This window comes from Suncus etruscus, chromosome 7 (genome assembly GCF_024139225.1).
Source record: "Suncus etruscus isolate mSunEtr1 chromosome 7, mSunEtr1.pri.cur, whole genome shotgun sequence".
Taxonomy (NCBI): domain Eukaryota; kingdom Metazoa; phylum Chordata; class Mammalia; order Eulipotyphla; family Soricidae; genus Suncus; species Suncus etruscus.
This window is the reverse complement of record NC_064854.1, coordinates 54,971,022-54,984,967: the sequence shown is the minus strand read 5'-3', so window position 1 is coordinate 54,984,967 and position 13,946 is coordinate 54,971,022. Positions and strand designations below refer to the sequence as shown.

General features: G+C 50.3%; 1 protein-coding gene across 1 annotated transcript in view; it reads right to left on the bottom strand.

Moving 5' to 3' along the window:
- Nucleotides 1–6,951: 6,951 nt before the first annotated feature.
- The window catches only part of ACBD6 (acyl-CoA binding domain containing 6), an 80,996-nt gene continuing 74,001 nt past the window's right edge, over nucleotides 6,952–13,946 (bottom strand). Inside the window, exons 7-8 of the mRNA XM_049776579.1 lie at nucleotides 12,787–12,817; nucleotides 6,952–7,243 (exon numbers count right to left, since the gene is read on the bottom strand). Of these exons, the coding sequence (XP_049632536.1) occupies nucleotides 7,086–7,243; nucleotides 12,787–12,817 (189 nt within the window). The 3' untranslated portion in view covers nucleotides 6,952–7,085. The remainder of the gene's footprint in view (nucleotides 7,244–12,786; nucleotides 12,818–13,946) is intronic.

The following is a 13,946-nucleotide window of genomic DNA, read 5'->3' as shown; positions in this document are numbered from 1 at the left end:
GCACTTTAAAACTTGGAAATGGTGGGCTGCAGAAAATGGCGATTAAGCGGAAACGAGATCTGTCTTATTGCCCAATGATGGGAGGCTCTGGGCATGCTGGACACGGAATCCAAAGCACATCAACTGTCTCTCTCTGCAGCGGCTCTGTGCCGGGCCCTGCTGGCAGCAGTCGCAGGGCCTGGAGCCAACAGAGTCGGGCAGTACCCCGGCTTGGGGGGTGGAGGGGGACCAGGGTGGAAGCACAGAATCGGGGCATAGCTGCAGGTGGGGCGGTGCAGCTCTGTACAGAGGGAGCAGAGCACAGCAGAGATGGACCCCTTCATCGCATCTGCGCTCCCCCTTCCTGACCCAGGCCGTCCATATCCCCACCTGCCCAGTCAGACAGGCTGGCTGCACTCAGCCCTCAGCCCCAGAACCCCCTTGGTTCAGGGTGGGAAGGTGAGGCCCCGTCCAACATAGTGTAAATTTTGTACAGTTAAAGAGGGAATGAGTCTCATCTCCTGGGGTGGGAGGGGGAGAAAATGAAAAATGAAAAAGCCCCAGGCCCCTCCCCTCCTTATTTATTGCCATGTGCCCTGGGCACGGCGCCTTGTGTCTGTACTTCCTGACTGCCCGCATGCTGCGGGGCTGGTAACACAACATCCAATAAACTTGACTTCTCTAGATGCCATGCACCAACTCTTCACTGGTGGCCCTGGGAGGGGGCTCTTGGGAAACATGTGGATTGTGAAGTTGAACTGATGTGGATCCTTCTCCCCCAAAGCAAGAAGGCCCCCCCAACAGGGCTTGAAGAGCCAGAACTTGGGACCCTAAAAAGACAGATCTAATTCCATCTACTAATTCTGAGCATGCCTCCATTTCTCCATTTCTTCTATTTTGGGTCTTAGGGGGCCATAGCTGATGATACTCAGGGCTCTAAGCTCAAGGATCATTACTAGGGCCGGGCGGTGGCGCTAGAGGTAAGGTGCCTGCCTTGCCTGCGCTAGCCTTGGATGGACCACGGTTCGATCCCCCGGTTTCCCATATGGTCCCCCAAGCCAGGAGCGACTTCTGAGCGCATAGCCAGGAGTAACCCCTGAGCGTCACCGGGTGTGGCCCAAAAACCAAAAAAAAAAAAAAAAGGATCATTACTAGTGGATCTGAGGGGACCTAAGTAGTGTTGGAGATCCAACCCAGATTGGCCAAGTGTCCTGCCTGTTGTACTATTGCTCTGGTCTACTCCTTTTTATAAAACTTGATTTTGGGTCTCTCCTGGTGGGGTTCAAGGGAACATAAATGTATCACGGATCAAACCCAAGCTTCACAAAGCCAGTGCTCGACCCATGATGCCACCTCCTGGTCTAGGCCTTTTTTTTTTTTTTTTTTTTACTGTAAAAAGGAGGTTGATGATGGAGAGATAGCACAGCAGGTAAGGTATATGCCTTGCACACAGCCAACCCCTCAGTCTCCCCTCTCAGACCCATTCCTGTCCTTCCTCAGTGTGACTTCTGGGGTCTAATGCCAAACCCCATCCTGCGTTAACATTTCTTCTTTCATATCATAATGAATATCCTCAGCTTCTCAAGGAAGGTGAAGATCTGTCCTGACTTGGGGTTCAGTCCCTAGTCACCAGTCCACCCCAGCAGTGAATGGGATCATTTCCAGGAATCCATTGCCCCTCACTCCTGCTCAGACCCCTTTGGTGGCAGGTGCAAAGTCAAAGGGTGGACTCTCAGCCATGTGCCACTTGTTTCCAGGGCTGGGCCTTTTCTAGCCGGGTGTTGCTATGACCTTTACCTTGGCCAGAGGGAAGGAGGGAGGTATGCATGCCACATGTGGTGCCCGGAGGCAGCTCTTGAATCTGGAGAGGCTGAAAACTGGGATTGGCGCTAGGGGGGTGGGTGGGGCTGGGATAGAGCCTGGGCCTATTTGGGAGCAACTGGGGCGGGGGAGAGTCAGGAGGGAGATAGATGCTGGTGCTGAGGAAACCTCTAGGGAGATGATTTAATTATCCACTGACAACTGCAAGGGACCAGCCCAGCAGAATGAGGTGACCCCTCTTCTCCCCCAGATACACTGGGCCTTTTTATGAATTACACCTGGTGGTGCTCCCAGAACAGTGCACAGGGCTGTGTGGTTCCCAGAAATGCTTGGGGGAACCATGTGGTTCTAGGGTTTGAACCTAGGCACCCTGTGTTCACCCCTTTAAGCTATCACCCTCTCCCTGGGCCTTACCGTGATTTCTTTTCTTTTTTAAACTTTATTTATTTTTAATTTTATTTTGGTTTTTGGGCCACACCCGTTTGACGCTCAGGGGGTTACTCCTGGCTATGCGCTCAGAAATCACCCCTGGCTTGGGGGGACCATATGGGACGTCGGGGGATCGAACCGCTGTCCGTCCTACGCTAGCGCTTGCAAGGCAGACACCTTACCGCTAGCGCCACCTTCCTGGCCCCTAAACTTTATTTATTGATTGATTGATTGGTTTTGGGCCCACACCAGTGGCGCTCAGGAGTTACTCCTGGCTCTGCACTCAGAAATTGCCCTTGGCAGGCTGGAGGACCATATGGGATCGAATCGGGTCCCTCCAGGTTGGCCACATTGCAAGGCAAATGCCCTACCCCTGTGCTATTTCTCTGGCCTCTATTGTGACTTATTTTTACGGGTAGTGTTCTCATGTGCAAGACCAGTGCTCTTCCTTAGTGCTCTTCCACTGAACCACAGCCCTGGGCTTTCACTTCTTCTTTTGGGGCAGGGGTCTTCAAACTATGGCCCGCCGGCCACATATTGTATTTGTTCCTGTTTTGTTTCTTCACTTCAAAATAAGATAGATGCAGTGTGCAGAGGAATTTGTTCATAGTTTTTGTTTTTACTATAGTCCGGCCCGCCAACAATCTGAGGGACAGTAAACTGGCCCCTGTTTAAAAAATTTGAGGACCACTGTTTTGGGGGGGATGAGAGATTTTCCCATAGGTGCTGGGATTGATCACCACAGCCATATCCAGCAGTGCCAGGGAGGCTGTGCAGGGCCAGGGCTTGAACCCTGAGTAGACCAGGCTGACCTCCATGGAGCCATGTTCTCTGGCTGATGCCCAATGGAGCCCAGAAATTTCCTTTGGAAACTTTAGAGAGAAAAATTCCCTTTCCTTTTGGGCATTGTTCCTGTTTGTAGGATCACACCTGGCTGTACTGGGGATCAAGCCCAGGGCCCCCACAAGCAAAGCTGTACCCTTAGGCTTGGGAGTCACTTCCCAGATGCCCCCTCACTCTTGCTAAACACAAAAACTGCATCCCATGGGGCTGAAAAGGTTAACAGTGCACAGAGATTCGCCTTGCACACGGCCTATCTGAGCTTCATCTGAGCACCACATAGGGTCTCCTGAGACCTGCCACGAGTGATCTCTGAGCACCAAGTCAGGCGTCAGCACAGCCAGGTGTGGTCCTAATGGCCCCCTTCCCAAATTTGCATCGTTGGCTAGCAAGGCACTGAGGGGGAAGGGTACCTTGCCTTGCTTGTGGCTGACTCTGGTTCATTTCCAGCACATAGTCCCCCAAGCACCACAGGGCGGGACCCCTGAACTCAGAGCTGGTAGTGGTCTCCAAGAACTGCCAGGTGTGGCTCAAACCAAGTGTCTCCACCAAAAGAAATGCATCTGGGTCTATCACTGGCACCGCTGTCATCTATCTGGAAAAGTGGCAGCAGAGGGGCATATGAATGACTGAGTCCAGACGAGCACTGCCCTTCCAAAGCTTTTCAGGCAACTTCTTGCGCTGGGTCGCCACCTCTCATCACCACAATAACTTCTTTTTCTTTTTTGTCAACCCTCAGTGGACCTGGGGTCACCTAAGGAGGAGGGATGTGGGGGTTTGGGCCAGGCTGGAATTTGCTGAAAAAGCTAAAATAAAGTTCCTTCCTCCCCACAAAAAACTGGTCTTGGCACTAGGGTTGGCAATGGGCAGATTTTTGAGAAAGGCCATTAACATGGTAAATAGGTTCTAACAGATGGTCCAGGCCCAGGAAAGACATTGGAGACTAAATCTCCTATTTCAGCCACTGGGGAAGTATCTTAGCGTGTAGTTCCTGGGCCACAAACATTGAGCCCCTCTAGTTTGTTTCCTTCCTCCAAGTTGGGTCCCAGACAGTGGCTGTGGGGGTCCCATTACTTTCTCAGCACCTGACCCTGCCAATGTGCACAGTCCTTCTCCAGCCCCTGAAGGGGTGCTGATCCTGAGGGGGTTCCTCCATCCCATTTCCCCGATGGGCCTGGACTTTGCCTGCTGCCTATGTACAGCCTTGATGATGATTATTTTTAGCATCATTTTACCATTTAATGCTTTTCAATTAAAGCGATTTCCCGGAGTGGATGCCAAGCTTCGTGGCAAAGGCACATTAGCCACTTTCTGCATCTGTAGTTAAAGGCAACGAGGGATTGGAGCAGGCAGCCCATGGAAGGCTGGGGCCGTCACGGCTGGGCGGAATAAAGCAGATTATAAACAATAATATATGTCTTGCTCTCCTGTTTTTGGAGGTGGGCCAGACTCCCCAGTGCAGCTAAAGTGCCATCAACATGGGCCAGCCAATGCACTGCAGGCGTGTCCGTGTCCCTGGCCCAGCCAGCCCCCCCTTCTGTGAGCGAGTGTGCGGGGCTGTGAAAGAGCAGCCGTCAGCCCGACTTACCTTCGGAGCAGAAAATGGAAACCAGGCTCATGAGGCGAACTGTTCAATGCCACTTAAAGCAAAGATGCTTGGCAGCTGCCTCAGGTTCTGTCCCCCAAGTCTGCTTCTGGCCTCAGGTCTGTGCTGTTATGGACACTTCCCACCCACCATAGGAACCCCCATGATTGGGAATGATATGGGTCCCCTCACCTATGCATGGGCTTCTTGGGCTGGAGTGGAACCTGGGCTTAGACTTCAACACTCTGGACCCCACCTCAGTTTTGGTTTTTCGTTTGTTTTTGGGGCCACATACCTGGTGACGCTAAGGGCTTCCTCCTGGCTCTGCACTCAGGAATCATTGCAGGCAGTGCTAAGGAGTGGGGTGGGGTGATGTGGGATGCTGAGATAGAACCCAGGTTGGCTGTAAGGCCTAGTGCCTTCCCTGCTGTGCTTTCTCTTGCAAGCAGCTGCCCTGGGTTTGATACTTGGCCCCAGAGCCTGCCCGAAGGAAGCCCTGAGCACAGAACCAGGAGTGATCCCTGATCAGAGAACCAGGAGTAATTCCTGAGCACAGAACCAGGAGTAAACCCTGGGCACTATTTTGGTTCCAAAGTAAACAAAATAAAAATGTTACCTCTGACCCTTTATATCTGCTTTCCTACAAGGCTATCTCATACGACAAAGGAAATAAACCTTTCAGGAATTGCTATAAAAGAAACATAGACCCTTCCACCCCAGTATGTGACACATACAGGGGCCAAGCCATTAAATCCTGCTTTTCAGGGCACAGTTGTGGCAAAGAATATTTCAGGGGTGAGCGAGTAATAATGTAGCTTCCATTCAATCCTTTCACAGACTTGTCAATTAATGAAAATTTGGAAAACTGCTCCCACTTGGGAACTGATCATGTGAAACAAAAGTCTCATTAGAGTATGTCAAAGAGGGGCTGGACAGTTAGCACGATGGCAGGACGTTTTCCTTGCATGCAGCCGACCAGGTAGGATGGTGGTTCGAATCCCAGTATCCCATATGGTCCCCTGTGCCTGCCAGGAGCGATTTCTGAGTGTAGAACCAGGAGTAACCCCTGAGCACTGTCGGGTGTGACCCAAAAACAAAAACATGTAAATATTATAGAAGATCAAGAAAAAAAGGTATTGAACTGGTCTAGTTAAAGATGATAAAAACAAAACAAAGCTTTTAGAGTATGTCAAAGAGACGACACATCTAGGACTCATACAAGCTGGGCTCCAAATTTCTGATAAGCAGAGCATGGTCTGCACGACAGCCATAAAGGGGATACAGGGAAGCTTCTAGAATGGGACCATTTTTCAGGCCACCATATCACAAAAGCCCACACCAGAAGTGCATGATGCTATCAGGAGAGAGTCCCAATTAATCCATCTAAGGGGACTTTGAGGCAGGTAGGAGAAGCTTCAGGAATGGCCAAACCTGATGGTCATCCAGACTATGTGCAAGGCTGGTTTATCTGAAAGTGCCCATGTACGTAGGAGTGTTCTACTGGGCATTTTTCCCTAAAGTGTTATGAGCCTCAGCCTCCTCATTTATACAGAAAATAAACTATTATTATTACTATTATTATTATTATTGTAGTTTTTGGGTCATATCAGGCCGTGTTCAAGGCTTTCTCTTGGCTCTGTGTTCAGGGGTCCCTCATGGGGGTCCCTAATGGAACCATATGTTGCGCTGGTGGGGATCAAATCATGTACAGAGAGTTTGACATGTGGCAAAGCAAGTTATAAAAATGCATGGAAAGCTGCCAGCCCAGGGCTGGAAGGAGAGTACATGGATGAAGGCACCTGCCTTGTGTGTGGCTGACCGTGGTTTGATTCTTGAGCACTGCCAGGAGTGACCCCCTAGGCACAAACCAGGGGAGAACATTGGGTACCAAAAGAGTGGCCCCAAACCCCAAACATGCAAGCAGTCAATGACAAATGAGACACAGAGAAGGACTCCTGGGAGCAGCGTCCCACAGACCTGGACAGTTAAGAACCATCTTGGTTTCTTTCCCTATGACAGACAAATCACATTTCTTCAAATATTCAACTCTGGGGGGCGCAGAAAGGAGGTGGCAGTGATGCAGCTGAAGCAGTGGAGCCTGAACATCCACCCACACCCTCGAGCAACGCTCTCCCAGCTGTGTTACCGCTCTGGCTCTGCTTCTGTATTCCAGTCTGTGGTTGAAGGGATATAACTGGGACTCAACATGCCAGGCTACAAGGCCCCCACCCTGAGGTCCAACCTGTTTGTGCTCTCCACCCCTGGGCGGCCAGTGATGCGCCAGAAGAACTGCTTAGATGTTGTAAACCAGGAGCATTTATTAGCCAGTCAGGGCCAGAGGCGGTGGCAGGGGGCGAGTCTTCACCCTGGCGCGCAGGCCAGCCCTGCCTCATGTGATTTAAGCACGTCACACAGCACGCTTGCTGTGGTATTAGCCGGAGCCGGGTACCTGGTGCTTCTGCAGCAGTGCACACACAGCCTTGCAGCCCGTCACCTCCACGGGAAGGCAACCCTCCTGGTCCCGCACTGCAGGGTCTGCACCTGCCTGGAGTAGCAGCTCCACAATGTCCGGGAACTCACAGGCTGCAGCTGTGGGCACAAAGAGCACAGGTTACCATACAGTATGGAGGGAGAGACGGAAGCATGGGGGATCTGCCTGGGGGCCCCAAAGTGGGGACAGGGCTCAAGGCGTTTGCTGTGCTAACTCCGGTTCCACCTCCGGTTTACAGAGTCACCCAAGTTACGCCAGAGTGATCCCTGAGCACAGAACTAGTAGTGATTCCTGAGTACCATAAGTGTGGCCCAAAAATAAATAACAAATAATGGAGGGACAGTCATGAACTTAATGTTGCATTTATGTATTCTTGAGCTCTGCACTCAAGGATCACTCCTGGCTCTGGGCTTAGGGGGCCCTATGGGATGCCAGGGATCAAACTCAGGTCAACTATGTGCAAGGCCAGCATCTTCCCAACTGACATATAGTTTGGTCCCCAGTCTAAATATTTTAAATTTAAATTCCAGAAATGCTTTTCACCTACAAATTAGTGAACATGAAAGAAGATTCAAATGGAAGGGAGTCTCCTAAAGAACCATTCAAGGGCCGAAGAGATAGCACAGCTGCGTTTGCCTTGCAAGCAGCCGATTCAGGACCTAAGGTGGTTGGTTCGGCGTCCCATATGGCCCTCGGTGCCTGCCAGGAGCTATTTCTGAGCAGATAGCCAGGAGTAACCCCTGAGCACCACCGGGTATGGCCCAAAAACAAAAACACGACAAAATAATAATAATAGTAAGTAGATGGGGCCGGTGAGATAGCATGGAGGTAGGGCATTTGCCTTGCATGGAGAAGGACGTTGGTTCAAATCCCACATCCCATTGATACCCCGTGTCTGCCAGGGGCGATTTCTGAGCACAGAGCCAAGAGTAATCCCTGAGCGCTGCTGGGTGTGACCCAAAAAAACAAAAAACAAACAAAAAAAGAACCGTTCAAGACACAGTTAACCCCCCCCCCAAAAAAAAACAACAAAACACCAAAACCTCAGACAAAGAAATAAAAGGCTAAAGATTTGCTGCCTGGTATCAACTGGCCTAGCCAGTGGCTCTGTCACAGCATGCTTGGGGTCAACCCAAGCAGGGTCAAAGGAATTTTATGAATTTCCTGAATAAATGCCAGGGATTGGTTCCTGTCCACAAACACTGAGAGGATGGAGTGCACATGGCCAGGGGCTACAGAGAAACGGGACAAGGAACATGTATAGGAAAGAAGTTTGCAGGGAGATGGGGCTCCCAGGAAGAGGCACCCTTTGGGGTTAGAAAGAGGTTCTTAGCACCTGAGAGCCAAGCAAGCAGAATCGATCACACTCGTCTCTTACTCCCAGGCTCTGTGTCCAACAAATAGTTTTGGGAAGGGGAAAAAAAAAACACCCAAACCCGATTTTGCCCCCAAGTGGGCTGGAGACTCTCCATCCTGCTCAGTGTTTCTGGTGACTTGGGACCAGCGAAAAATTCATTAGTTAATTGTTCTTGTGCCCTGGGCATCTGCTCAGAGAAGCACAATTCCCAAGGCAGAGGCATCTTCCCGAAATGTGGGGTCTGCCCCCGCCTCTGAGCGGAATAATGGAGGAGCGGGGCACACATTTTCTCCATTACCGAGGAGCCTATCCCAGGGTCCCCAAAGCTCAGCTGGAAAAGAGGGAAGAAAGAGCCCCAAGCCTGGCTGGGGCGGTGGGAGAGTTGGGGGCAGCTTCGTAGGGCGCTGAATTTATGGGGCCTGGGGAGCCCTTATTTGTCAAGTATTTCAGGGCGGGCCAGGTGAAGATGGATTTTTCATTCTGAGCCTAGCCAGGAACCTTTTGAATCCATTAATCCTTGGGGGATTTTGGTGATGAATTTTTTTTTGGGGGGGAGGAATTTTTATTTATTTATTTCCCCTCATGTGCCTCCCTCATCCCACCCACTAGGGCCCCCACCCCACTGCTCTGCAAACTGGGTGGAAGGCAGAGAACAGATGGCTGTGGAGGAGAGGAGGAGAGGGCGCGGTTGCGGGGGCGCAGGGCCTGCCCACTCGGAGCACGTGATGGCACGGGTGAGGAGCAGCCTTGATTTCCCTGGGGAGACGCATGGCCACACTCTCAGCCTCCCAGAGGGGCAAGGGATGAGGGGCGCGGCATGGTGGGGCTCACCCCCACACCCCACCCCACCACCTCTCCATGGTGGATCACAAGGATCCACATGCCCCCAGAGCAAACTGGAGCAAGTGGACAGGCGGAACTGGCCTCGGGCTCCCTAGTTCCTGGCTCCCACCCAGGTTTCCTTGAAGCTGCCAGGATTTATGGGCTGCGTGGGGGCGGGGGGGGGGGGGGACTTGACAAGGGCTCTGATCAGCAGGGCCGGGGACTCAAGGACAGCTGTCAAGTCACACCGTAACTCAGACCCAACAACAGACCACCACCCACCCACCCCGTACTATCCCCAAGCTCATTGGCATTCATCGGCAGGGTTGGAGGAAAGTTCCAAGAACAGGGTTGTGGGGACCCTGAAATCCACACACAGTCCCCAGAGAGTGAATGTGAAGTGGAAAGAGGTTCGATGATAAGTGACTTAAGGGATCAGATTGGCCTAGCCAATTGCAAGAAGTGGCTGTTATTCTTATGGTTACATGTTAAATTCCCATCCTGACAATCACAAAAAAGGCCACAGTCTAGAGACCTTTAGAAAAAGGGCCCAGTGAGTAGGGGCATTTGCCTTACACACAGCCGACCTGGGTTCTATCCCCGGCATCTCATAGGGTTCCCTGAGCACTTCCAGGAGTGATCCCTGAAAAGTAAGGCTAGGAATAACTCAGGAGCATTATCAGGAGTGGCCCCAATACAACAACAAAACAAAAATATCAAAAGTAAAAGTGGGGGCCGAAGAGATAGCACAGTGGCGTTTGCCTTGCAAGCAGCCAACCCAGGACCTAAGGTGGTTGGTTGGAATCCCGGCATCCCATATGGTCCCCCGTGACTGCTAGGAGCTATTTCTGAGCAGATAGCCAGGAGTAACCCCTGAGCACCGCTAGATGTGGCTCAAAAACCAAAAAAAAAAAGTAGAAGTAATTCTTCCCTTAGTTGTGGGCAATGTCCCCAAGTTGCTAGAACATTCCAGTTTCATGTCTCTAGTGCTCAGATCTCCAGAGTAAGCTGTTGTGTGTGATGATCTGACTCATCACTCCTCTGGGGTTCACTTTGGTCTTTCCCAAGTGACGAATCCATGATGGAGATGCTGGGGTTTTTAAAGGCTCTACTCTGGGCACGATTCTTAGATCTGGGAGCAATTGTGGGGAGGAGAAATCAGGCCACGGAAGCAGCTGCATGGACACAAAGCACCCCCCCACCCCCGCAGCAGTCACCCCCTAACGTCTTTACCCCTTCACCAAGGTTCTTGGTGCCCATAAGCCTGTGGGCTCATGTTTCCCATCTTCAGAGGCTGAACACAGACCCTTGAGCCCTCAGTGACTTCCCAATCAGGAATGGGAAAGCCCAGGCAAGGTGGAAGAAAAACAGGCCGATCTCCACGGTCCACACCACTGTCTGAGGCACAGCCCCTTGCTTTCTTCATGAATGAAGACAGGGACCCATTACCTCTGCTCTCCTCTGCTCCCTTCTTGGGGCTTTGACACATGTGCAAGTGTGGAAGTGTGGAGTGAGAGCACACCTGTCTGTACTTACTCCTGGCTCTGAACTCAGGGATCACTTCCTGGTGGTACTCATGGGATCATATAAGATACCAGAGATTGAACCCAGGTTGGCAGCATGCAAGGCAAAAACCTACTCACCATACAACTACTGCCCCCTATTTTTAGATTGTGTGTGGGGGGTTGGGCCACACCTGGCAGCACTCAGGGGTTACTCCTGGCTCTGCGCTCAAAAATCACTCCTGGCAGGCAACGGGGGACTAAATGAGATGCCGGGATTCAAATCACCTTTTGTCCTGGATTTGCTGTGTACAAGGCAAATGCCTTACCATTGTGCTATCTCTCTGGCCCCTATTTTTAGATTTTAGTTTTTAGATTTTGGGACCCATCCAGTGATGCTCAGGGGTCATTCCTGCACTCAGAAACCACTCCTGGAGGGCCTCAGAGGCACATACAGGATGCCAGGGACCAAACCAGGGTCATTGTTATATTGTCTCTCCAGTTCCATAGCCTCTCTTTTAATGACTTAACTCAATTTTGTTTTGTTTTGTTTCTGGATCACACCGGCAGCACTCAGGAGTTAATCCGGCTCTATGTTCAGAAATCACTCCTGACAGGCTCGGGGGACCTTATAGGATGGTGGGATTAGAACCACCTCCTTTTGCATGCAAGGCAAATGCCCTACTTCCATGCTATCTCTCCTGCCCCGACTCAATTATTTCTTTATTATTTATTTATTTTTTTGGTTTTGGATCACACCTAGCAACGCTCATGGGTTACTCCTGGTTCTATGCTTAGAAATCACAGGCGGGCCCGGAGATTTAGCACAGCGGTGTTTGCCTTGCAAGCAGCCGACCCAGGACCAAAGGTGGTTGGTTCAAATTCTGGTGTCCATTTATGGTCCCCGTGCCTGCCAGGAGCTATTTCTGAGCAGACAGCCAGGAGTAACCCCTGAGCACCGCTGGGTGTGGCCCAAAAACTAAAAAAAAAAAAAAAAAAAAAAAAGAAATCACAGGCACAGGGGACCATATGGGATGCCGGGATTCGAACCACCATTCTTCTGCATAAAAGGCAAATGGCTTACCACCATGCTATCTCTCCCGCCCCAATTATTTCTTAACTTGATTGACCTATTGGCTGGGAAAATGAGTTTAAAAAAACAAAAACAAACAAACAAAAAAACTGGAGAGATAGCACAAGGGTTAAGGTACATGGCTAGCTTGTAGCTGACCCAGGTTCGATTATCAGAGACACACGGTGATCCCTGAGCACTGCTGGGAGTGATCCAACCCGCCCCTCCCCAAATAAAATTAAAGAAGTTCGAAAAAGTTTCTGTTTTCACAGGCACTAGAAACTCTCCATTTTCTATAAAAATCCACATAAATTTCCAGACATCTCCTGCTTTACTGACTAGTAATTAGGCTGACACTGATGCGTAGCACTTGGATAGGGCTTCATTAGAGCAAATTGCAGCACCAGCATCAACATGTTAATCTATTTAAAAATGTGTGTTTGGGGGCTGGAGAGATAGCATAGCAGCGTTTGCCTTGCAAGCACCCGACAAAGGACCTAAGGTGGTTGGTTCGAATCCTGGCGTCCCATATGGTCCCCCATGCCTGCCAGGAGCTATTTCTGAGCAGATAGCCAGAAGTAATCCCTGAACGCTGTCGGGTGTGGCCCAAAAACCAAAAACCAAAAAAAAGAAAAAAGAAAAAAAGTGTGTGTTTGGGGAAGCACTTTTTATTTTTTTGGGCGGTACTCAGGGGTTACTCCTGACTGCACTCAGAATTACTCCTGACAGTGCTTGGAAGACCAGATGAGGTGCGGGGAGCAAACTTGGGTCAACCACATAAGGCAAATGCCCTCTTCAGTGTGCTACCTCTTCAGCCCTGGGAGGCACTTTCTAAGGTTGGACAAAGTTCAACTAAACAAGAGCGATGCTTTGGATACAGTGACTTACCATAGTGCAGCGCTGTCTGGCCTTCATTATCCTGGGAAAGAAGTGAACAGTATGTGAGAGATACCAAAACAACATGGGGTGGGTTAGCCCACAACCCCGACAGCATGGTGCACACCTGGCTGTATGAAGCCACAGTCACTTTTCACAAGGCCCGCCCCCCCCCATACAAACCAGGCAGCTTGGCTGTGTGTGTGCAGAGCCAGAAAAGTGCCTTTCTAGACTAACGTTACACTGTTTTTGCTAACCTATTCACTGACCCAAAAAGCCAATAAGTTACCATAAAAGTGTTTGTGTGTGTAGAGGTGCTAAGCTACTCACTGATCCAAAAAAAACAATAAGTTACCATAAAAGTTAGTCGTGTGTGGGGGGGGAGGGGGAGAGGATGACACACCCAGCAGTATTCAGAGGAACCTTACGCTGTGCTAAAGATTAAACTGGGTTTGGACAAAATAAGGTAACTTAGCAGTTTTTATTTTACTTCTTTTGGGGTCACACCAGGTAGTGCTTAAGGCTTACTTGGGAGAGTGAGTCAACCATATACCAATGCAGTGACAGCACATTGCTTCTCCAAAGGTCTACCTTATTTGAGAATCAAGTATGTTTGATATAAAAACAGAAGTATTGTATTCTGGGCCATACCCAGCCTTGCTCAGGGTTTACTCCTGGGTTTGTGCCAGGAATCACTCTTGGCAGTGGTTGGGGGATTCTCTGGGATGTTGGGAATCGACCCTCGGAAGGCCACAAGACAAGCGCCCTCCAAATTGTCTTACTGCTCCAGCCCTGGTTCAGCTTTCGACTGTGGCTCTTGGTGCCATGCATGTGAGAGCGTCATGGCTACTCACTCTCTTTCCGGCTCTAATTGCTTCTCTCCACTGGGAGGTGGAAGCATAATTAATTTCTTTTAATCACGTTTCCAAAGGAATACTAAATCTTGATCTCTTGCCCAATTTCCAATTAATTAAAAATGTTTATTGAGCTCAACCAGGATCCCAGTCACCATTCTAGGCACTGAGAAACAGGGCTGAGCGAGAGAGACAGTCCCTGAGGGGATACAGCCTCCTCGCTCAAAAGGAGAAGTGAGGAAGCAAATAAATATGTTTAATATTAAACATGAATATTGTGTTCTGGGGGGGAGGAAGAAACAACACTATAAAACTGAC